The 25969-nt window shown below is 40.3% G+C and overlaps 1 protein-coding gene and 6 non-coding genes across 7 annotated transcripts; all 7 read left to right on the forward strand.

Annotated features, from left to right (window-relative positions):
- Window positions 1–4921: 4921 nt before the first annotated feature.
- On the forward strand, window positions 4922–8596 carry LOC139475295 (uncharacterized). The gene is made up of 4 exons (XM_071258524.1): window positions 4922–5063; window positions 5922–6038; window positions 7845–7933; window positions 8558–8596. The coding sequence occupies exons 1-4, from the start codon at window positions 4925–4927 to the stop codon at window positions 8594–8596; spliced, it is 384 nt and encodes a 127-aa protein (XP_071114625.1). The 5' UTR covers window positions 4922–4924.
- A 15413-nt stretch (window positions 8597–24009) lies between these two features.
- On the forward strand, window positions 24010–24082 carry Trnaa-agc (transfer RNA alanine (anticodon AGC)). Its single transcript has one exon. It is a non-coding gene; the product is annotated as a tRNA-Ala (tRNA).
- Window positions 24083–24149: 67 nt separating this feature from the next.
- Trnaa-ugc (transfer RNA alanine (anticodon UGC)) lies at window positions 24150–24222 on the forward strand. The gene has a single exon. It is a non-coding gene; the product is annotated as a tRNA-Ala (tRNA).
- Window positions 24223–24531: 309 nt separating this feature from the next.
- On the forward strand, window positions 24532–24604 carry Trnaa-agc (transfer RNA alanine (anticodon AGC)). The gene has a single exon. It is a non-coding gene; the product is annotated as a tRNA-Ala (tRNA).
- A 309-nt stretch (window positions 24605–24913) lies between these two features.
- Window positions 24914–24986, forward strand: Trnaa-agc (transfer RNA alanine (anticodon AGC)). Its single transcript has one exon. It is a non-coding gene; the product is annotated as a tRNA-Ala (tRNA).
- A 449-nt stretch (window positions 24987–25435) lies between these two features.
- Window positions 25436–25508, forward strand: Trnaa-agc (transfer RNA alanine (anticodon AGC)). Its single transcript has one exon. It is a non-coding gene; the product is annotated as a tRNA-Ala (tRNA).
- Window positions 25509–25817: 309 nt separating this feature from the next.
- Trnaa-agc (transfer RNA alanine (anticodon AGC)) lies at window positions 25818–25890 on the forward strand. The gene has a single exon. It is a non-coding gene; the product is annotated as a tRNA-Ala (tRNA).
- The last annotated feature ends 79 nt before the right edge of the window (window positions 25891–25969 follow it).

The raw sequence follows: 25969 nt of genomic DNA on the forward strand, positions 1-25969 counted from the left end.
TGTGAAATCATCAACTAACCACAAAATATCAATGAACAATCAAAAATTATTTTGAAATACATCTGATTAGGTTTACAAGGCAACACAAGGGGTCAAAATATATAAATATTTTTATCCAAGCACTTTCTGGGACAATTGAGGTTTCTTTCGCTAAAATGAATGTGCACTCCCTTAATTCTACGGAAACTTTCCCAGTGGTGTTATGTAAGCTGTGGACCCACCACCTTATATTCTGATTCGGGACACGGAATTAATTTCTGTGAGCTGTACAACGTACCTTTTTTCATAACACATTATTCTGGACACACATCATGTCTAGGGAACTGGGCGGCAAAAGAAAGTATAGGTCGAGTTCCATGATCAATAAAATCAAGGAGGTTTTGTTGTGAATTAGAATATGATCTAGGGAGGGGTAACAAATGATTGATCAACCACAGTTTTCAAGGTAAACAATGGTGGGGTAAGAAATTTCATTTTCAAAAGTTGTCTGAAATGTCACCAAAAATTGTCAGACACAGTTGCCTTAAATAGCGTGTATGACCCCCAGCTGCCTCAATGCATACTGTTATACACCGCCTCATCGATGACGTCAGTCTTCTGATGACGTGGACTGGAATCCGTTGCCACTCGTCTCTCAGGGCCTGCTGCAATTCTTGTCTGTTGACGGGAGTCCGATGGCGTGCTCTAATCTGTCTTTCAAGATGGTCCCACATATGTTCAATAGGATTCATATCGGGTGAGTGGGCAGGGCCAGGTCAAAACGTCAACGTTCTGCTGGTTTAGAAAGTTCTGAGTCAGTCTTGCAGTATGGGGCCTGGCATTGTCGTGTTGAAAAAAATGTCCCCTGCTGTTGGTTTTGTAAGAACGGCAGCACAACTGGCTGCACCACTTAGTCTCTGTACTGCACAGCGTTCAGGTTTCCCTGTATATTCACCAAATCAGTGTTCTGATCTGCACAAATACCGCCCCACACCATGACAACTCTCCCGCCGAATGGATGGACCTCTTGAATACACGCCGGAGCCAAGCGTTCCCCTCTGCGCCGATAAACACGTTCTCTGCCGTCATTTCGAAACAAGTTTAACCGACTTTCATCAGTAAACAGCCCTCGACGCCAATTTCTCACTTTCCAGCGTCGAACCTGCCTCGCCCATCGCAGTCTCAGGCGTCGATGTTGAGCAGTCAGTCCCATTCTTCGGAAAGGACGATACGCTCGGATTCCAGCAGCACGAAGTCGTTGTAGTACTGTACGTTGGCTAATGGGATGTCCCAACGCTTTAGCTGCCGTGTGGTTTTACCGATGCAATATTTGAATAAATTTCGCTAATGTATAAAATGTCGTTAAAATACCCCCTTTTCCACTAGGCGACGCTCTACTGCGCTCTACGCCCCCGAGGGAGCGCCATAGGTCCCCTCATTTTTCGGCTATCTAGGGGCACTTACTCTCTGATTACGATCAGATAGCGCTCCTGTTGCGATCCGATAGCGACTTGAAGACCCTTGATCGTAACCAAACAACCAAAAATGTGGCGACCTTGCACGATACGTTCCCGCGACTTTTGCGATCCAGGTCGATCAGGATGCGATCCAATGGCGATCAATGCGATCTTATGCTCTCTACTCCGATCCGATAGCGATCTGGGCGACCTATGGAGATCCATTAGCACTCAATTAGTGCTCTAAGGGATCCTTTTGCGACCCGATCGCCGCATTTTGGGTCCGATCCTATAAAAACGCGTTGCGTTCTGAGGCGCTCATCAGTAATACGCTTGGTAGAGAGAGGTAAGTCCTAGTCTTTCGTGGCGATCGGCGGCGCTCTAATGTGATACAATAGCGCCCTGATTACGACCTTGGCGATCAAGTTGCGCTCTGATTACAACCTTGGCGATCAAGTAGCGATCTAACGGCATTCTGGGCGGAGCGCCACGGATTTTTGTGCAGGGGAGTCGACAGGCGGTGACCTTGACGATCATGGAGATCAGTTAGAGATCAGATAGAGATCCATGTACGCTTTTGGAAATTTTAGCGCTCTAGATAGCGATCTAGTGGAATGGGGGGTATAACAGTTCGATATGCGTTTGAAAAAGCCAAAGGTTACGTGACAAGACCGAAATATATCTACTTGTCAAAGGTCACGCTGCCTGTCTTCATTTTAACCCCCAATGTGGCAAGGGTAGAAACCTGGCTTTAAGATAACATATATTAACATAACATAACATAACTTATATTTCCTGGCTGTTGAAAACAATACTCCCCATAAACTGTGTAAATTATTGCTATGACAGAAATGGAGTGAAGTTGATGCGCAGAAAACAGTTTTACAAATTGAGACACAAGAGTTGTTGCAGAGACGCCCTAGCAGGTAACGTTTACATTTATCTGTATAGCCAACCGTGCTTCAAAGTCCTAGATTAGCAATAGTGGCATCAGTGGGGGGACGTTTGTCAAAACCTTCTACAATCCTTGCAAAGTACCGCTGGGTGCTTTCAGCTAATTCAAGATCTTTACCATGCAGAGGAGGTAGTAATTCACATAAAAACTTGTTGTTAAGATCATTTTTTTCCATATCTCAATACTTGCATACTGATGTAAGTCACTACTATTTAGACCAACAGAGAGGAGAGAATTAATAGTACGTCTTGCTTTTGTGCAGCTCTCTTCAATATATAATTTGAAAGAAAGATTACTTTGTAGAACAACACCCGCATATTTTACATTATCAAACATAGGTATGTCCCCAAGGTGATAACACAATAATTGCTTCTTTTTATGAAACACAACAATTTTACTTTTCGATGCATTATAAATTAATCGCCATTTTGATGCGTAATTAACAACTGTATATAAGGCCGTTTGCAGACCTTTAGGGCTGTAACTGATAAGAGTAGTATCATCAGCAAGTACCACGCATGGTAAACTAACATTATATATACATATTCCTGTGTCTAACTGCCGAAGCTCAGTTATGAGGTCAATTATGTACACAAGAAAAAGCCAAGCTGATTTTTACAAAGAGACCCGAGTGCCATATTCGATCAAAAGCTTTCTCGTTATCTAGAAATGCTGTGTAGACACATGATCCCCTGTTAACATAACTTTGTACACATTCGATGAGGGTAAAGAGCGACATAACATCACCGTGCGCCTTCCTAAAGCCAAACTGCAACATATCGGAAAAATTACAGGCATTTCGGGATGTCAACGTTTCTAATCGTTCTAGGAGAATTTTCTCAAAAAACTTACTAAGGCAAGATGTTAGCGTAATCTATAATTGACAGGGTTTCATTTATCTTTTAAACCCTTATAAATAGGTATAATTACCCCGTGTCTATAGGCTTCAGGTGTGTACTGTAGTTTAAGAATAGCATTAAATAATTGTGCTAACTTCCCTACCAGCATCTCACCACCAAACATCACATGTTCATTATTAATATTGTCAGGGCCAGGTGATTTGTTCCTCCTCAGTGTCTGTACATATCTAGTCACTTCCAGAACCGATATTTCAGCACATAGTACATTATCAACACATGAGTTAGATTCATTACTGGAGGCTAATTTCTCAATTTCATAGTCAATACCATCTTTAAAGTCTTGATCAAAATGGTCAGAGTAATATGGTTTTTCGCTAGATCCGCATAGTACCTACCCCAAAGCTGATATATGTCAGTGGGGGTTGTTACATTACTGTCATCATATGTAAGTTTTTCAACTCCGATCTTCTGCTTACGTAGTTTTCTCACAGATTTATAAAACGTATCAGTATCGCAAGTTTTGTTCTAATTCCAAACAAAATTTCTTTGAAAAGGCCTGCTTTAACTGTCTGTGGCAACGTCGGAATTCTCGCTTAGCTTGCTAGTATGATGTATAAGAATGGAAATTATCCCCCTTGGTTTATCCTCGGATAACCATCTCCGCCTTGCAACTCGCATGTTATAATGGTCTTGGTGTAGCCCATCCTGTTTCCAGTAAGGCTTTAGATAAGCCTTGAAACTACCGACTGTCTACTGGCATCAATCATACATTTACTGATCCCCGTATTGAATGATTCGATATCATCAGGTGTATCTATTGATAAACAAGTCTCTGCATTGTTTAGCAGTGTATCAAGACAGGCCTTGTACGAAGAGATCTCAATATTGGAAGCTTTGTCCTATTTAACAAAACATGCATTTTTAACCTTTTGCTCTACATTATCATTTACATCTACTTGTATGGTAGCTACACATGGGAAGTGATCGGATACATCATAACTAGTGAATAGCACTTCACTTGAGCTAACGTTACTCTGCAAATGGGAAGGAATCAGGATATAATCACACATTTCCTATGTGTAAAAATAATGGCTTATATAAGAATATACCTCAAATCACAAAGGCAAAGTTTGGAAGCTGTTTTGGTTCCCGCCAGTTTCGAAACCAGTATCAACTCCAGCCAATATTCCACATCTTTTGAGGTACAATCGAGCATGCTCTGTCCACAAACATTTCAAAGAGCGTCAGAAGTTGTGATCAAGGTTACTACATTCAAGGCCTCAGAAAAGCTTTCAAACCGTTTTATGGCAGACACAATTCTATAGTTGACGCATCATTACACAAAATAGGTCTGATGCAACTCCTTATGTTCACTTGTACCTTATGTTACCGTGTTTTTGTCAGGTGAATAATTGACATGTCTTTGCATGTGTTTGTGGGGTGTGGCAAGGGGAGGTTACGCTAAGTTTTTCGCGAGCACCTGGTATCGTCACTGATACCGATTCATAAACACATGTTCGTGATCTCATTGTTCGGAATTGTACAATCTACTCTGCTTTTTGCCGAGATTTCTTGTTGATCGTGTTTGATGGCGGGTGAGTCATCTTCATAATACTCAAAAGGGTACAGTTTGTACATTGATACTTCCTATTCTCTTTTATAAGTGTGACGTCATGAAACTGTTACTCCTCTTCGTTCTTGTGTGTCTGGTGGCGCCCTCTGTTGAGTGGAGAAGGAGGAGATGGTTTAGAGTCCGCTGGAGATGGGTGGCGAAAGTAGCAGCAGCAGCTGTTGCAGCGTTTGGGAAAAGAGGTACACTGTCTTTGAATAGATATCAGATTGGTAGGATGTACCATTATGAGTGAGGGTGTTGGCGACTAACGCTGAAACGGAAAGAATAATTAAAAGGATGGAAGTCATAAGTGATAAACCCCGTGGGTTACAATTGGCCCTCAGCAACCCGTGCTTGTCGTCAGAGAAGACTGACAGTATCAGAAAACAAACAAACAAACAAATTCTTTGATTAAACACATGAAAATGGTTATGAAGCTGACAGACTTGGGGACTATCATTACAGGACCAAAAACTAGGTATCGAAACGTTGCAGCAATGCATTGATTGGTGCATTTGTTGCCGGACCTCTGGGTAAAACAAGTGAAATATCCCCGAAAGGCTTAACTCTACATTACTATGTCCATATTACATTTTACAACCTTATTACAAAGAAAACTCAATACAAATCAAATATGGACTAACTTACTGTTTGATTTAAAAAAACAAAAAACAAACAAGTCTCTAGGAATTTGATTTAATGTAATTTAAGGTAACCACTTCTGATATTTTAAATTAAAGAAATATTACACTGACATATAACCTTAACTTTACATATCATTGTAAAGAAACTGAGCAAAGAAGCTTTAATCAAAGTTGTGTTGAACGTGAATTAGGATATATTGACAGACATTAATATAAAAAAACGTTACCGTTAGGGAGAATCTTTTAAGTCACACAGATTTCCTTTTACTTAGAAAGAACTAACATATATGAACTTTATGACAAGCATGCAATTCCAACAATGAATATGCAGTTGTCGCTGAGCATTATGCGTAAAATTTAGCGTGTTAGAATCTTAAAAAGCAATAACAAACACGGTTTATGACCATTATACAGATATTGAGGCCTTCGACCTTAACAAGGACGGGTATGTAGATCAGTCAGAAGCCGAGAAACAACTCAGCACCAGAGATGCTGAAACTCTCATGAAGATGGCTGATGAAGAAGTAGATGGTAAGTTGTGAATACTAGTAAGTATATATTGGATCCAAACAGTTTAAAGGCTTTTAGGATTTAGAGCAAAGAAAATGGATAAGTTGACAGGCGTGTTTGACTTGTCTTTGCGCGTGTTTGTGAAGGGTACCATAGGTGGGTGAGGATATGCTTGTCTTTTCGCGAACCCCAGATATAATCACTATTTGATAGTTGTCCAGGAAAAAGATGATCATGAAATAGTCGTAAACGTACAATCGACTGTGCTGAGGCGGAGATAACATATTATTTTGTAAATGTTTTTTGTTGCTTTTATTTACATCATATATATGTCTAACTTGTTGTTATGAAAGACAACATTGTTATTCTAAACTTTTAAAGACTGTCATAATTCTCAATGAATCAAGACATCGAAAGCTTATGGAGCATGAACATATAATCTTAAAAAAAACAGAAACGCATAGCAAGATTTGTGTGAGGTAGGAAAATACGTTTATACGAGGAACCGAACAAGGTATTGAGCCAAAATGTTGTGGGACGTAGCCGTCTATCATCCCACAGGTGCTCTATTGGGTTCAAATCCGGGGATCTGGAGGGCCTGGGGAGAACATCAACGTTGTTGTTGTGTAGACAGGCTCTTGTGATCCCTGTTGTATGCGGTCGAGCGTTGTCCTGCTGGAATACACCGTTGCCGTTGGCTGCAATTGGGAGGACGTGTGGTAGGAAAATTTCGTTGATGTATCGTGGAGCCGTAGGATGTGGACCAAACCTGTCCTTCCATGATGAGAGATGACTGCCCACATCATAACGCTACCCCTACCAAACCTGTCCACTTCCTGTACGCAGTTCCGACACAACGTTCTCCCCGACGTCTGTAGACCCGTGCTCTTCCATCCCCTCGACGGAGGAGAAATCTTGATTCTCCGCTGAACTAGACATCTTTCCATACCAGTTGAGGCCATACCCTGTGTTGAGGACACCAATGCAGTCGTTGTTGCTGATGTCGTCGACTCAATATGACGCGTCGAATAGGACGTCTTGCTCGTAGACCTGCTGCTCTTAAACGGTTTCGTACGGTCTGGTCGGAGATTCTGCGCAGTCCAGGTATTTGGGATGCGGTTGAGTTGGCTGTGGTCGTCCTTTCACGTAGGATGACGGATGAAGCGATCTTGGGCGAGGGTGGTTACGCTTGGTCGTCCCGACCTTGGCCGATCACGTGTTGACCCATGCAGTTTAAACCGATCCAATAGCCTTGAGATGGTGCTCGCGCTACATTGAAAACCCTGACTACAGCTAATCAGCCCGCAAACGGCCTATGACGTTGTTTCTTTGCACTTCTGTTAATCTTGGCATGTTGTTGAACTGCCACTGTTCGATTGACGCAGATGCCAGACAATAAAAAAACCTGCACTTCAGTACCGTTCATAGTGCTGCTGCACGTACAGTACGTGCAGCTCCTAGGCCCTTTTGTTAATGCACTGGGTGCGTTTTTCCGAATCGTACGTGTTTCCCGACTAATGGTTTGCATGGTCCTTGTTGTGATCATTTTGATGCGGGAAATTTGTCACTGACACTATCACACATTAAACCTCTTTATTTTGCACCTCTTGGTCCGCTAATTTGCTTTTATGGCCAAAAATATCCGTATTGCGTTTTTCTAAAGAATATAATTGAAAATTAGGAGATCAATAAAACAGTATACATTGTGGGTTTGGGATTCAATTGTCATCGTTCTGACCGAGTATAGGTACGTAAAATCAGACAATAACATGTTGCTGATCAGAAATTCTTAGCCTTATGTCATACCGTATAATATATTTGTTTCAGGCAAGTCGGCTGTATCTGTGAATGAATTTTCACGCTATCTCCAAGATGTCCAGCAGGATCCTGTTAATGAGGGAACTGTACCTGGCGTGGTTCGTTGAGATGGTTTCCATGCGTATCTATAAAACGAATTCTGATTGACCAGTTTGAATCTCATTGTGATAATTAATTGGTCATCAGTATGCGTGGTCTTTAGTACGACAATAAACATTTATTGTTTGAAAGATGCAGTTCTCTGTTCTCTGTTCTCAACCTCAGCGTTGTACGCACATTAGTCTTGAAACACCCACATCACCTCTGTGAATTTGGCGTGAGGTGAGGTGAAATGGAGTTTAACGTCGCGTCCAAGTGTGTGTGTGTGTGTGTGTATGTCTGTGCATGTGTATGTCTGTGTGTATGTGTGTGTATGACTCTGTGTGTATGTGTGTGTATACTTGTGCACGCGTGCACGTGTGTGCCTCTGCGTATGTGTACATGTGTGTGTATGAATGTGTATCTGTGTGCATGTGTGTGCGTATGTACATGTAAATGTATGTGTATGTCTCTGTTTGTGTATGTGTGTGCGTGTGCGTATGTATGTGAAGTGTGTGTAAGTGTATGTGTGTGCATGTGTGTGCGTATGTACATGTAAATGTATGTGTATCTAGCAATGAACACCACAGAAAAAAACCAGGCGGTGCATTGTGACTGATTTACTGTTATTGACATTTTTCCAGGTACAGAAGAAAGTGCCGAACGTGTATCAAGCAATCTGATATGTAGATAAACATATGTATACATAGCGTATTGGGTGTTTGTTGCGGAGCCAGGTGGAATATACCTACAGGTTCATCCTAGAAAACCATCACCAAGGGATTCCTCAATTTGCAATTGGTCAGTGTCTCGGTCGCTGTTAGAGAATGGTGCGATCTCGTGCCCTGCATCTGTAAATGATCGAACTACTGTTAGAAATTGTCATATTAACATTTAGAATTTTAATGATCTTAAAATATTTTCTGGAAGCTATTCAATCAGTTCTACTCGTACACTGCTCTGATACCGCAACATACGATCAGGGTGAATATCGACCGTTAGGATAGCTTCGATAACATGTAAATGAAAGTTGATACCGGACGTGCCAGTGTGGGTATGAAGTGTTTTGTTAAGCGCAATACTATCTGCAGTTAACATAACTCTGAATCGAAATCATAACATGTTTATCTCTTATATGACAGGGGCGGTGGTAGCCTAGTGTTTAATGTGTTCGACCCGGGTTCGACTCTACACATGGGTACAATGTGCGAAGTCCATTTCTGGTGTCACCCGCCGTGATAGTGCTGCAATATTGCTAAAACCACGCTCGCTCACTCACATATTACCACATATGGTATTAATTTACGAATGTTTCTAAAACACAACTTTATGTTATAAACTTACGTCAAGAAAAGAAAACGTCCGGAACACTGGCTAAAGTTACATACAGTGAAAACTCGTTTGTTCGAATCCCGCTACTACGGACAGACGATCGTAACGGGAATGTCTTATAATCCGAGAAACATTGACCCGGACCCATGATCCTTTACTCCTAAAAGCTGTTATTCTTGACGATTTTACACACAGGGGATGGTACCGTCCGGATAAACGAGTTTTTTAACGCAATTACAAGCAGTGTCAAACCTTACTCACTCACTCATAATACATGTAAGAAGAGATCAAGTTTCCCGATGACTAGTAAACGCGGCAATTCAATAAGTTGTCGAATGTACTCGTAATGTTAAGTGATAGTTAAGCTACTTTTTCGCTTATAAGAGATTACAGCATAAAGAAGCATCAACTGCCAACATTGGCCTAAATTGCATATTTCTTTTGTTTTATTATAACTGCTATACATTATCATATGTCATAAAATATACTGAGTCAAATCAAAAACTTCACATTTTAAAAAGTAATCCCATATATGATATACAACGGACAAATGTATCAGAGAAGGTAATTTTTAATCATTAATGTCCAAAGAAGGATTTTAATTAACGATGTGTAGGGCCACCATGTGCATTGACAACTGCTACACAACGCCTCCGCATGGACCTTGTGATGCTTGTGAACACATGATTTGGAAGACGACGCCATTGTTGCTGCAAAATGGTGCCAAGATCTTGCAAATTCTGTGGTTTGTTCTGGAGAGTGCGCAGACGTTCACGCTGCACATTTGAAAGGCGTGGCATGGCAAATGGCCATAAAGACTTTTGTTTTCTTGTGTTTTTCTTTTTTTGTTAATGACTGCTAACAAGTATGGCTGAAAACAAGTGCGGTATTATGGCCACATGACCAGTTGAACGTTAAAAACTACTTTTGCCACTATAGTGCTGTGCACATGATTTTAATCGATTCGCCTGCACAAAAACGGGTGTTATCTGAAGACAATACGTGGCCATTACTGTTTAAATACACAATAAGGGCCCACAATGGTAAATGGTCAAAATGTTAGAATTTTAGGATTGTGAAGTTTTAATTTGGTTCAGTATATTTTATCAATGGTAATTTCAAACTAATTTCCCGCCTACCATAGCTGGTGCCGGTTGCTATTTGGAAGATGGAAGGAAACAGAAAGTCTGTGTGTGTTGAAGACCGACTCCGTGGTCTAGTGGTAGAGCGCCACCCTTGAGAACGGAAGGTCGGGGGTTCGATCCCCGGCCGCGTCATACGTCATACGATGTTAAAAAATGGTTCTTGTTATTACCCTGCCTGACGCTAAGCATTAAGGGGCCTAAACAAGGACTGGTCGGCTTGGAGTCAGTATACTGTGTCTGAGTATTAATGTTAAACTGCGCCATGGCATCTCAGTGGGCTTGCACTATATAATCGGCATCAGTCCGGACTAGTCCAAGCAGCCACACAAACGCACATGCATGCATGCACTTTGCTATATAAGTGCATTAATCTTGAATGCGACGTTAAACCTCATTTCACTTCACCTCACTTGTTTGCTAAAAGATACAGGGAAAATTCTTATTTCATGGCAAGTCAATGAAGATGTAACACTTAAAGTAGCATCAGTTAATGCTAATTTACTTACCACACTGTGCAACCCTTTGCACTGACATTAACTTATGAAACAATTTGAAGTTTAATAAAGTAGTAGGCTTTCACGTAAACATTAGTCAATGAACATTTGATACAAGCTGGTCCTGTATTTGAAGACATGCATTTGTTACGGGATAATTTTGAATCAGACGACAATGAATACTTTCAATGCTAAGAGGCGATGAGTACCTTTTTTCCCTAGAATTCCTGCTGCAATCACAGATTTCACATATCTATGCCACTGGTGGCGCCTCATGCTACCAACGTCTGCAGCAATCAGACACAGCAGAAGGAGGGTGACCAACAGTAGCTTCATGTTCGGCAACTGTGAAACCAATACATGTATTAAAACACCATCAATCAATGGTTCTATTGGTATTCATGGATTATCCAATGACTTTCCATAGTTTCATGAAGCTGCTCTCAGCTAGACCGTGTGTATAAATGACATATCAAATAATGCCACCTGTAAGACCAGTATGTTCCTGAGGAAGGAATATGCCAAAACCATAAATCAGTACTGTCAAGTTTTCACTTGACGCCAAAGCACCATACAAATCCGTAAAAAGAGATACATACTGCTGGGTCCAGGAAACCCCTGTCTCAAAAACAAAACATAATCCTTAATACAACCAAGGAAGGACTGTCTTTATATTCATAGAAAGTATTTGACAATCTCAGAAAAGAACCAAGTTCCATTCTGTCAAAACATTTGATTTTTCAACTTAGTACACCACTATCCCACATGACAAACTAAAGGAAAACGTCATTATTGATCCATGGGGCTTTTGTTACAAAACGTGGTGATCACAGATACAGTTACATATCTATATTCAGAGGTTGAAGACAATTTGTGAAAAATGACAGTTCACTGAGAAAACGATGCGTGAAATGCTGGACTTCCTCACTGATAAGATCTGTGTGTAAAATGTGGGGTAAGACATCTCGGCAAAAAGTAGACATCCTCATGGGTGCCAAGCGTGCTCCCCTTCGTACTGATCTGATCCTTTATGCATATGAATCGGAATTTCTGCTCGGATTGGCAAAGTCAAAACAAGATAATTTGGCCAAGAAGTTTAACTTAAGCTTCAGGTATATCGATGATCTGATGTCGTTCAATAACAATCAAATAGCTAAGTCCCTCTCACTGATTTACCCACCTGAACTGGAAACAAAGGAGACCAGTGAGGCCGCCTCATCTGTTTCATGTTTAGATCTATGTATTAGGATTCAGAGTGGCAAAACACTCTCTACAAGACTGTATGACAAGAGGTGTGACTTCAGCTTTCCAACAGTCAACTTTCCCTTCACGACGAGCAATATTCCAGAAGCTCCAGCATTTGGTGTTTACATTTCACAACCTTTGTGATACAATCGAACATGCTCTATCAAGATTTCAAAGAGCGTCGTAAATTCTTGCTCCGAAGTTGTTTGATCAAGGTTACAACATTCAAGGCCTCAGTTAAGCTTTCAAAAAGTTCGGCGGTTGACATGTGGAGGACATTTCCAAATTTGAAGCATCAGTGACAAAGATGATGTCCGATGCAAGTCCCTATTTATACTTGTACCAGATGTTCACGTGTTTTTTCAGGTGAACAATTGACTTGCCTTTGCATGTATTTGTGACGGGTACCACCGGTGGGGCAGGATACGCTCACTTTTTCGCGAACACCTGGTATCATTACACATGCGCATGATAGTCTGACTCGTACAATCGACAATATATATTATGAAAATGGTTTTGTTGCTTTATTCCCTTGAGCAACAATACGACTGTATGGCTTGAATACTACAGACTGAGTCAGCTATATTAAAGCCACATACAGAGTAACATAAATATCAGGATATAGAAGACAGTCATCAGCATGATATGGATGACACAATCTTTGCAGTCATCTGACCGGGACAGATGCCATGACCGTGGGAGTCATCACCACAGTATAGATGATAGGTCATGACAACCCACTGCATAACTAACAAGCGTAGTGACAGTCATCACAACGATCGATAAGATACAGTTGTGACAAGCATCCTTTACATGCAGGAACAACCTGCGGGATTCCAGTTCAGAAAAGATCAGGTGAGGTGAAAATGGGGTTTAACGTCGCGTCCAAGATTATTGCACTTATATAGCGACGTGCATGTACGTGTGTGTGTGCTGCTTGTACTAGTATTGTACTTTAATAGCGCAAGCCCAAAGAGATACCATGCCGCAGTTTAACACGAATACCCAACTCAGGCATAGTATACTGACTCCGAGCCGACCAGTCCTTGTTTTGGCCCCTAAATGCCGCGCATGTACTTTGAGTATGCACGACAGTCATCTATTCACGCTGAATTTATCCCAGATGCTTACACGTAATGATCTATTTGTCAGTTTACCTTTCCTGGAGATCTGTAGGTTACCCGAAACAGCTGAACGTACGGAACTATCTGTATTCTCCCAGACCTCTGTAAGTATATCATGGTAGGTGTGGAGAGGTGATTTACTGCTCTGTAAACTCTTGCCTTTGGGTCCCAGTGCGTAGTGACCCTAACGTTCTCTTCAATATTTGTCACATATGTGCGACAGACGGGACCATGTACATCATAGCAAGCAAGCAAGACCGCAATTTGTCAACTCGACAGGCGACAGAACTCAACAGAAGAATCGTGCATCACTTGCTACGTAGCAAACATCAGAGGGGGAAATGTGATACTCAACACAGTTTCAGATAGTAGCTGTCATGCGATCGAAAAAGTATTGAACTCCATCATCGATCAAATAACACCATAACATGGTGTCTGGCCAACTCTCCACCTCACCTAACATTTCAAACATTAACATCTAAAACATAGACTTATGAGTGAGTATTGTTTTACGCCGTTTTTAGCAATATTCCAGCAATATGGGCTTCACACATTGTACCCATGTCGGGAATCGAAGCCGGGTCTTCTGCGTGACGAGCGAACTCTTTAACCACCAGGCTACCCGACCGCCCCATATAATTATGAAGTATTGTTATTGTTAGGTTTTGACTGGAATCGTAAAATGGGCTTTGCTTTTAGTAGCTTTTTGATGGGGAATGGGTTAGTCGTTTCTCTTGTAAGAAGAAGTCATTTGTCATAGTTTGAATGCAAGACCACGTACATAAAGAGGGAGTACCACCAGAGTGAGTATATGCTAAGGTGTAAACAACTCCAAACCTGCTTATTGAACATAAGAAATTTACTTCTGAAATGAAAGACAAAACAGCGAGAAGTATGGACACATTCGTTTTGAAACAATGCAGTGATTACATCAAAGGCTCCTTATGCATGTCCCGCCCCATAGGTATCACGAGGTGAACGTGAAGATTAAAACTGCTATATGAATACAATCTGAATCAAAGGGAAACAATACAGTCATAAACTCCAACAGAAGAACCACTGTGAACAATGATGACACTATCGACTAGGTCTAGTCAGCTTATACACGTGTATGTGTATCGACTAGTTAGAGTCAGCTTATACACGTGTATGTGTATCGACTGGTTAGAGTCAGCTTACACACCTGTATGTGTATCGACTAGTTGGAGTCAGCTTATAGACCTACATGTGTATCGACTAGTCAGAGTCAGCTTATACACCTGCATGTGTATCGACTAGTTAGAGTCAGTTACACACCTGTATGTGTATCGACTAGTTAGAGTCAGCTTATACACCTGTATGTGTATCGACTAGTTCAAGGCAACTTATACACCTGTATGTGTATCGACTGGTTAGAGTCAGATTGTACACCTGTATGTGTATCGACTAGTTAGAGTCAGCTTGTACACCTGCATATGTATCGGCTGGTTAGAGTCAGCTTATACACCTGCATGTGTATCGACTAGTCAGAGTCAGCTTATACACCTTTTTACACCGACTAACTAGAGTCAGCTTATACACCTGTATGTGTATCGGCTAGTTAGAGTCAGCTTATACACCTGTATGTGTATCGACTGGATAGAGTCAAATAATACACCTGCATGTGTATCGACTAGTCAGAGTCAGCTTATACACGTGTATGTGTATCGGCTAGTTCTAGTCAACTTATACAACTGCATGTGCATCGACTAGTTCTAGTCAACTTATACACCTGCATGTGTATCGACTGGTTAGAGTCAGCTTATACACCTGCATGTGTATCGACTAGTCAGAGTCAGCTTATACACGTGTATGTGTATCGACTAATCAGAGTCAGCTTATACACGTATATGTGTATCGACTAGTTCTAGTCAACTTATACAACTGCATGTGCATCGACTAGGTAGAGTCAGCTTATACACGTGTATGTGCATCGACTTATTACAGTATCTTATACACCTGCGTGTGTACCGACTAGTTAGAGGCAGCTTATACACCTTTTTACACCGACTAGTTAGAGTCAGCTTATACACCTGTATGTGTATCGACTAGTTCTAGTCAACTTATACACGTGTATGTGTATCGATTAGTTCTAGTCAACTTATACACCTGTATGTGTATCGACTTATTACAGTATCTTATACACCTACATGTGTACCGACTAGCAAAAGGCAAATTATACACATGTATGTGTATCGACGAGTTCAAGGCAACTTATACACCTGCATGTGTATAGACTAGTTAGAGTCAGCTTATACACATGTATGTGTATCGACGAGTTCAAGGCAACTTATACACCTGCATGTGTATAGACTAGTTAGAGTCAGCTTATACACCTGCATGTGTATAGACTAGTTAGAGTCAGCTTTTTCAACTGCATGTGTATCTACTAGTTAGAGCCAACATATACCCCTGTATGTGTATCGACTAGTTAGAGTGAACTTATACACCTGTATGTGTATCGACTTATTACAGTAACTTATACACCTGTATGTGTAGCGACTAGTTCAAGACAAATATACACATGTATGTGTATCGACTAGTTCAAGGCAACTTATACACCTGCATGTGTATCGGCTAGTTAGAGTCAGCTTATACACCTGTATTTATATCGACTAGTAAGAGTCAGCTTATACACCTGCATGTGTATCGACTAGTCAGAGTCAGCTTATACATGTGTATGTGTATCGACTAGTTCTAGTCAACTTATACAACTGCATGTGCATCGACTTATTACAGTATCTTATACACCTGCATGTGTATCGACTAGTTAGAGTCAGCTTATACACCTTTTTACACCGACTAACTAGAGTCAGCTTATACACCTGTATGTGTATCGACTAGTTCTAGTCAACTTATACACGTGTATGTGTATCGATTAGTTCTAGTCAACTTATACACCTGTATGTGTATCGACTTATTACAGTATCTTATACACCTACATGTGTACCGGCTAGCAAAAGGCAAATTATACACACGTATGTGTATCGACGAGTTCAAGGCAACTTATACACCTGCATGTGTATAGACTAGTTAGAGTCAGCTTATACACCTGTGTGCGTATCGACTAGTTAGAGTCAACTTATTCAACTGCAAGTGTATCGACTAGTTAGAGTCAACTTATACACCTGTATGTGTATCTACTTATTACAGTAACTTATACACCTGTATGTGTAGCGACTAGTTCAAGACAAATTATACACATGTATGTGTATCGACTAGTTCAAGGCAACTTATACACGTGTATGTGCATCGACTGGTTAGAGTCAGCTTATACGCCTGCATGTGTATCGACTTGTTCTAATCAGCTTACACACCGGTATTTGTATCGACTAGTTAGAGTCAGCTTATACACCTTTTTACACCGACTAACTAGAGTCAGCTTATACACCTGTATGTGTATCGACTAGTTCTAGTCAACTTATACACGTGTATGTGTATCGATTAGTTCTAGTCAATGTATACACCTGTATTTGTATCGACTAGTTCTAGTCAATTTATACACCACCTGTATGTGTACAAACTGTTTCAATTCAATTTATACACCTGTATGTGCATCGACCAGTTCAGGTTAACTTTTACACCTTTACTTGTGTCGACTAAAATAGGGGTAAACACTTTGTGAATGGATCACTGAAAATCAGTAATGACTCAAGGTTTTCGCATATCCTGTTTGTAAAGAATACAAGAATACATTCACAAACTTATGTTAGGGGCTAGCATGTGAATCATCATCGTCAATACTTCCACATTGAGGAACATAGTGTATGCACGTTTCTTTGAAGGGCACGTGAAGCGTTGATGTTGGTGACACCCCGGAAAGGCCCCAGGTATCTATAATTGTGGTGCTGATGCAGGAGTCCAGATGGATGTTGAGTGTATCACAGCAAAAAAGGTGCAGGTTTCCGTTTTCCGGAAACCTTCCAGATACCTTCAGCAACCTTCAATTATCTTGGTAATTTTCAGATATTTTTGTATGTGTTTCACACTTTTCAACAAATTGCACCCCCTAAAGATGTCCTTTCTCCGTCAAACTAAATTGAGTAGAGTGTCTGTCAAGAGAATAATTAATCTCGATTATCCGCCGAAAAGGTTATTCCATTGGGCGTAAAAGGCAAAATAAAGTTATATTATATTATATGAATGGATCACTGAAAGTCCTTGATGACACCAGGTGTTCAAGAAAAGTGTAAGCATGTCCTGTTCCACCGGAAAAAAATGTCTTCAAACGTTAATACATTTTACGTTTTAATAACAAAAATTAGACACGTAACATGAACTAGTGTGACGGAGACAAGGAGAAAGATTTCAGGATTCCCGCGAAACCGAACATGACAGCTATGATTTAGGGTGGGATCAGTGGAGCTGGAAGAACCTATCTCCATGTCCTACATTGAGGAACGATGGTGTGTGTGCGCTACGGGGATGGCATCCTGGATGTGTACTTGAGACCATACTCAATCGGACGATAATGCACATGCCAGGGTCAATGTTCCCGGGGCCAACTGGGAGCAGGGGGCCAACTGGGAGCAGGAGACCATCACGACGCCCTGTCCTTCCGGCAACTCGACAGGAAGTCGGCAATTCTCTTAACTGAACAGTGGACACATACACTTCGCAACCATCCAGACACTCATTGGGAGCATGACGCACCATCCAGACACTCATTGGGAGCATGACGCACCATCCAGACACTCATTGGGAGCATGACGCACCATCCAGACACTCATTGGGAGCATGACGCAACCATCCAGACACTCATTGGGAGCATGACACAACCATCCAGACACTCATTGGGAGCATGACGCAACCATCCAGACACTCATTGGGAGCATGACGCAACCATCCAGACACTCATTGGGAGCATGACACAACCATCCAGACACTCATTGGGAGCATGACACAACCATCCAGACACTCATTGGGAGCATGACGCAACCATCCAGACACTCATTGGGAGCATGACACAACCATCCAGACACTCATTGGGAGCATGACGCAACCATCCAGACACTCATTGGGAGCATGACGCAACCATCCAGACACTCATTGGGAGCATGACACAACCATCCAGACACTCATTGGGAGCATGACGCAACCATCCAGACACTCATTGGGAGCATGACACAACCATCCAGACACTCATTGGGAGCATGACACAACCATCCAGACACTCATTGGGAGCATGACGCATACGCGCTACGGAGTGTCGGGTCTTTTTGACGTTTCAGTTTGGGCCAGATACTCTCATTTGACAGCTGAGCTGACTGAGTATTGGTCACATGTTGTGTGCTGCCAATGTGTGGACGAACTTTTCTTCATTAACCATGTCTTTTACACAATATTGGGAGCATGTTGATTATTTACATCAACATTAAACAGCATCATGAAAGTCAGTTAAACTAAACAAATTGTGTTGATTAAAAAGAAGACAATACCGAATTATTTGCAGATTTTATTCATGCATGAAAAAAACTTTACTCAGTGATCCGTAATTCGGTGAATAGGATTTTCGTACGTCTCTACTCTGAAATAAACATAAAACTTGCTTGAACGATTCATACACTTCCTTTTTAACAGTCATCTTTCCAGGGTGTAGCTGTTAGTATGTTTAATATAGGAACTTTGACCGCTAGCAATGGGAGGGGTAAACTTTGGCAGTCGCACCGGTTTCAAATTGATATAAATCGCCTCCGTGGTCTGGTGGTAGAGCGTCCGCTCGGAGAGCGAATTCGAAGGTCCGGGGTTCGACAAACAAACACACACACACACCCTATATTAGTGCAATAATTTTGGTCGCGACGTTAAACCCCATTTCGCCCCCACCTTATCTCACATTCACAGAGGTTATGTGGGAGATTGTAATTTCCACAAAGTATAATCAAACAGACTGAATTTCCAATTGTTGTATTTCGTACGGATATCCACTAATCTCAATAGCTTTCCAATGTCAAAGCCAGAGGGTATGTCATTCGAAGTCGGCCAAGTTTAGTGTATGTTGTCATACTAAATACAGCGTATACTGATGACTCAAACTGGTCAATCAAACGCAAATTCGTTATATAGATACGCATGTCAAAGAACGACACCAATCCATGTACAGTACCCTACTTACGGGATCGTTCTAGATATCCTGTAGATAGCGTGTAAACTCATTCACAGATACAGCCGACTTGCCTGAAACAAAGATCACAAACATCATATTGCAAAAGGTATGACATAAAGTTCAGATAGTCTGTCAGCAACATGTTATTGTCTGATACATGTACAGTAAACTCCGGATATAACGAACTCAAAGGGACCACTAATTTTAGTTCGTTATAATCGTAGTTCGTTACAGGCATAGACACAGCATATATACAGCAAATGGCCGGGACCACAACAACAGTTCGTTTTATCTGTCAGTTCGTTTTAAGCATGTTCGTTATAAACGTAGTTTATTGTATTACCTGCTTTACTTTAAAACCGGTCATATTGGTGACAATAGAATCTAAAACCCACAATATATGTTGATGTTCCATCGGCGTTTGATGTCTTGATTTATTGAGAATTATGATGGTCTTTTCATAACAATAAGTTAGACCTATATGTATGATGTAAATAAAAACAAAAAACATGTGAGAGAGAATACTATTTTTCAATTATTTAAGGAAATGGGTTAATCATGAGCATTTAATTTGCGCTGGAGATTTTAATGAAATTCTTGATCCTTCACTTGATAAAGGTCCTAATAACCCAACGTTTAACATCCAAAGTAGCAATGTTTTAAACACCTTTCTTCACAAAAAAACAACCTAATTGATATATGGCGGTACAAGAACTATTACAAAAAAAGAGTTTTCTCGAATACACTCTGTATTAGGAGTTATTAAACAATCTCGGATTGATCTGATATTTGTTTCAAGAAACCTTATTTCAAATATGATCAACTGTTACATTAGATATTCCTCTGTGAGTGATCACAATATTGTTGTATCAAGGTTAGACGTTTCTCCTATAGAAAGGGGTCCTGGTGTATGGATTTTTAATAATCAGCTTCTTGACAATTACACATTCTATCAAAAGATCACTTAAATAATAGAAGAGGCAAAGGGGGGCCCTTTACTTAGAGCTGAACCATTGATATGGTGGGATAACTTAAAATATCGGTTCAAAAAGTTTTCCAGGTATTATGCATCCAAAACAAGCAATCACGAAAAAGCTGATTATTTTAAAATTCAAAATAAGCTTAGAACAGAATATCATAAGATATCCTCCATTCCTGGCTATGTATCTTCTGTTTTACAATCAATGGAAAATGAGCTGGAGACATACGAGATTAACAAATGCAAAGAAGCCATTCTCAGGTCAAAGGCACAATGGACGCTCGATTCCGACAGAAATACCTAATACTTTTTCAATCTAGAAAAAACAAAACAGCAGGCTAACTCGATCAAAGAATTATTCAGAGGAGATGGTACAATAGCCAACAACACAGAGGATATCTTGGATACTGCTCAACAATTTTACTCCTCTTTATTCACTGCTGAACACTGTAATGTAGAAAAACAACAGGACATTGTTAATAATATCAAAGACAAGCTTTCCGAAGATGAGAGGAATTCATGCGAAGTACATATTTCCCAGAGTGAGCTTACCGTCGCACTCAAAGGTATGCAGAAAAATAAATCACCAGGCCCAGATGATCTAACAGTTGAGTTTTATTTGAAGTTTTGGAACATGTTATGCCCCTTCTTCATACAAGTTGTAGATTGTCTACACAAAGAAAACAGTCTTTCACGTACCATGAAAAAGAGTATAATTAGTTTATTGTATAAAAAGAAAGGTGAGAAGAGCGACACTAAATGTTACAGGCCTATTTCATTGTTAAATGTAGATTGTAAACTAATATCCAGAGTGTTGTCATTAAGATTACGAACTGTCATGTCCTCAATTGTCTCCCCTGAACAATCTTGCTGTGTACCAGGAAGAGACATAGCTAACAACCTTCACAACCTAAGAGATGTTATTGACATTGTAAATAATCGTGATGATGATGATTCGTATGTCATCAAAATAGATCAAGAGAAAGCTTTTGACAGGGTCTCACATCAATACTTATTTCAAATTCTCAGAAAATTTAACTTTGGAGATTTCTTCATTTCATGGATTAAAATTCTCTATACTGATATACATAGTTCTGTTAAATGCAATGGCCATTTGACGCCTCATTTTCCCTTAACTCGTGATGTTCGTCAGGGAGATCCATTGAGCTCCATGCTGTACGTTTTGGTGTCAGAGCCACTTAATCTCCTAGTTAAGAACAATCCTGAAATCCATGGAATAAGTATCAACAATGACATTTATTCTTTGATATATCAACATGCTGATGACACTTCAATCACTGTTTCAGATGTCAACTCCGTCGAAGAAACATTTAGCACAGTTAACTCATACTGTGAAGGAACGGGAGCAAAAATCAACATCGAAAAATCAGAAGTTTTGTTTTTGGGTAAAAATAACCTTCGTGACTGTTCAATCAACGTCCCGGTTAAAATAAAAAAAGGTTGTGTTGAAATATTAGGCATTTATTTCGGCAAGGATAAAGCAATGTGTGAAACATTGAATTGGAGAAATAAAATGGACAAACTTCAAATTTTGTTAAATTCATGGTTACGTAGACAACTTACTCTACAGGGTAGAGCAGTTGTAATAAATATCCTTATGAGTTCCCGCTTATGGTATGCGTTTACTGTACTACCTGTCCCACAATGGGTTGAGCATAGATTTACTCATATGTTTAGTAAATTCTTGTGGCACAATAAAACTGCAATATAACATCAGATATCTGTATTGGTGTTTGTTTAGATCTTGGTCTGAATATACCAAAGTTGTGTTTGAAAAATATGCAGTGAGACTTAAGTTGCTGAGGGCTTTTGCTAATTCCCTGCTTAAATGTATTTGGAAACAAACAATGGTATATTTTATGTCACATCTTCTGAAAATGAACTTGGGAATTCATGTTTTAGCTCTTGAACATAATAAGGGTGATTTACAAGACATAAGCCCATTTTATGCTGAGCTATTATCTGCATGGAATGAAATTACTGGAGGGAAAAGACCCTTGCTTCAAAATGTAGATGATATCATGAATCAACCACTTTTCAAAAATCCATTAATTACTTTCAATGGAAAAACTCTAATGTTTCAATCGTTTATTTCAAGTGAATGTATTTGTATTAAACATATTTGTTTTGAAGTTATTCCAAAATTCATGTCCTCACAAATTATTGTATACATTGGAAATGATACTTTACCTGAAATAGACATAAGCACTATACAACAATGCTATGCAATCATTTTATACGCGCTTCCATCAGAATGGAAAAATATCATTTTGTCTGATGTCGGCAAAAACCTTCCCTCTGGAGACATCTTCTGCGCGATTGATGGACAGGACATGTCAGTTGAAGTTTTAACAGCTAAATTTTGCTACGAAATATTCAGACAAAAACACTTCAAAAAGCCAGTTGCTATTTCTTTTTGGAATAATATTGCTTTGGACATTAATTGGAAAGATATTTGGCTGAATGTGTGGCAGAAAGATAAATTAACAGACTCTATACAGTTGGATTTTAAAATTGCTCACAATATTATCTTTACATATGATAAACTGTGCAAAATTGGATTGTCAAACCCTGATGTTTGTCCTGTGTGTCAAAATGAAACAGAGGACATTTTACATTTGTTTATCTTCTGCCAAGAGTTATCTTCCTTGCAATCTCTATTAATTGACATGTTGACAGATGTTTGTCAAAATTCAGGGTTTAGTCTTGGACAGTTATATCTCTGGTTACTGTTCGGATTCCTGCCAGAAAAGAAGTTGTCATGTAAACCGTTCATGAACATTGTATTGTCAATATATCGCATTGCTGTATTTAAAAGAAGAGTTATTATGAGTCAGGAAACATGAAAGCTTTTTTCAAATCTTTGATTAAGCGGCATTTCAGCCTTTTGTTGTTTCACTATTCAAAAATGAATCAATTACATATCTTTATTCAAAGATATATAATGACCAATACATTTATCACATTAGATGGAAATGAGATTGTTCTCAAACCTCCTCTAGAATAGAAACATGTAACGTATAAAGAACGTGTTCAATCTGCATTCATCTTTTTGTATATGTAAAGATGTGTTTAGATAATCAAATGTAAAAGACTATTTCTCATATTTTCTTTCTGTAGAATCGGAATGTTATCCACTGCCACCCTACTCCTGTGATAACCATTTTATTTTTGTGGTGGCAGTGTCAGCACTGTCTGCGTTTGTATTATATTCCTGTGAATAAATTTTATCAAGAAAAAAAAAGAAAAAAAAGCTCACATGGTAGAGCGCCCGCTTTGCATGCGGGAGGTACCGGGATCGATACCCGCATTCTCCAAGTGAAATTCAGTTTTTTTTTGGCTCAAATATGGACGTTACATTCAGTTGTCTCAGTCAAGTTCTACCTACTTCAAACTTGTTACATGTTCAAAAGAAATTCTACACACACACTGACTTCCAAATGTAAAAGCAAGTTTCTCTCAAAGCTGGAGCAACCCATCTGTCATTACAAGGACAATCAAGGTGGAAGGCTGGAGGAACCCATCTGTCACTACAAGGTCAATCAAGGTGGAAGGCTTAGCGTTCATGTCCCAAACCGCTACAGGTGATTGTGAAAAATACATTGAATGAAGACACACCTACTCCGTCATCAGGGGAATTAGCTCAAATGGTAGAGCGCTCGCTTAGCATGCGAGAGGTACAGGGATCGATACCCGGATTCTCCAAGTGTTTTGCTGTTTTGTTTTTGTGAAATATTGATTTTTATTTGGCTTTTTATGAATGTCTTGCACAGGGGGATTAGCTCACATGGTAGAGCGCCCGCTTTGCATGCGGGAGGTACCGGGATCGATACCCGGATTCTCCAAGTGAAATTCAGTTTATTTTTGGCTCAAATATGGACGTTACATTCAGTTGCCTCAGTCAAGTTCTACAAACTTCAAACTTGTTACAAAAGAAATTCTACACACACACTGACTTCCAAATGTAAAAGCAAGTTTCTCTCAAAGCTGGAGCAACCCATCTGTCACTACAAGGACAATCAAGGTGGAAAGCTGGAGGAACCCATCTGTCACTACAAGGTCAATCAAGGTGGAAGGCTTAGCGTTCATGCCCCAAACCGCTACAGGTGATTGTGAAAAATACATTGAATGAAGACACACCTACTCCGTCATCAGGGGAATTAGCTCAAATGGTAGAGCGCTCGCTTAGCATGCGAGAGGTACCGGGATCGATACCCGGATTCTCCAAGTGAAATTCAGTTTATTTTTGGCTCAAATATGGACGTTACATTCAGTTGTCTCAGTCAAGTTCTACAAACTTCGAATTTGTTACAAAAGAAATTCTACACACACACTGACTTCCAAATGTAAAAGCAAGTTTCTCTCAAAGCTGGAGCAACCCATCTGTCATTACAAGGACAATCAAGGTGGAAGGCTGGAGGAACCCATCTGTCACTACAAGGTCAATCAAGGTGGAAGGCTTAGCGTTCATGTCCCAAACCGCTACAGGTGATTGTGAAAAATACATTGAATGAAGACACACCTACTCCGTCATCAGGGGAATTAGCTCAAATGGTAGAGCGCTCGCTTAGCATGCGAGAGGTACAGGGATCGATACCCGGATTCTCCAAGTGTTTTGCTGTTTTGTTTTTGTGAAATATTGATTTTTATTTGGCTTTTTATGAATGTCTTGCACAGGGGGATTAGCTCACATGGTAGAGCGCTCGCTTTGCATGCGGGAGGTACCGGGATCGATACCCGGATTCTCCAAGTGAAATTCAGTTTATTTTTGGCTCAAATATGGACGTTACATTCAGTTGCCTCAGTCAAGTTCTACAAACTTCAAACTTGTTACAAAAGAAATTCTACACACACACTGACTTCCAAATGTAAAAGCAAGTTTCTCTCAAAGCTGGAGCAACCCATCTGTCACTACAAGGACAATCAAGGTGGAAAGCTGGAGGAACCCATCTGTCACTACAAGGTCAATCAAGGTGGAAGGCTTAGCGTTCATGCCCCAAACCGCTACAGGTGATTGTGAAAAATACATTGAATGAAGACACACCTACTCCGTCATCAGGGGAATTAGCTCAAATGGTAGAGCGCTCGCTTAGCATGCGAGAGGTACCGGGATCGATACCCGGATTCTCCAAGTGAAATTCAGTTTATTTTTGGCTCAAATATGGACGTTACATTCAGTTGTCTCAGTCAAGTTCTACAAACTTCGAATTTGTTACAAAAGAAATTCTACACACACACTGACTTCCAAATGTAAAAGCAAGTTTCTCTCAAAGCTGGAGCAACCCATCTGTCACTACAAGGACAATCAAGGTGGAAAGCTGGAGGAACCCATCTGTCACTACAAGGTCAATCAAGGTGGAAGGCTTAGCGTTCATGCCCCAAACCGCTACAGGTGATTGTGAAAAATACATTGAATGAAGACACACCTACTCCTTCATCAGGGGAATTAGCTCAAATGGTAGAGCGCTCGCTTAGCATGCGAGAGGTACCGGGATCGATACCCGGATTCTCCAAGTGTTTTGTTGTTTTGTTTTTGTGAAATGGTAGAGTGCTCGCTTAGCATGCGAGAGGTACCGGGATCGATACCCGGAT

This window comes from Haliotis cracherodii, unplaced genomic scaffold (assembly GCF_022045235.1).
Source record: "Haliotis cracherodii isolate W230 unplaced genomic scaffold, xgHalCrac1.p SCAF_3, whole genome shotgun sequence".
In the NCBI taxonomy this organism is placed as follows: domain Eukaryota; kingdom Metazoa; phylum Mollusca; class Gastropoda; order Lepetellida; family Haliotidae; genus Haliotis; species Haliotis cracherodii.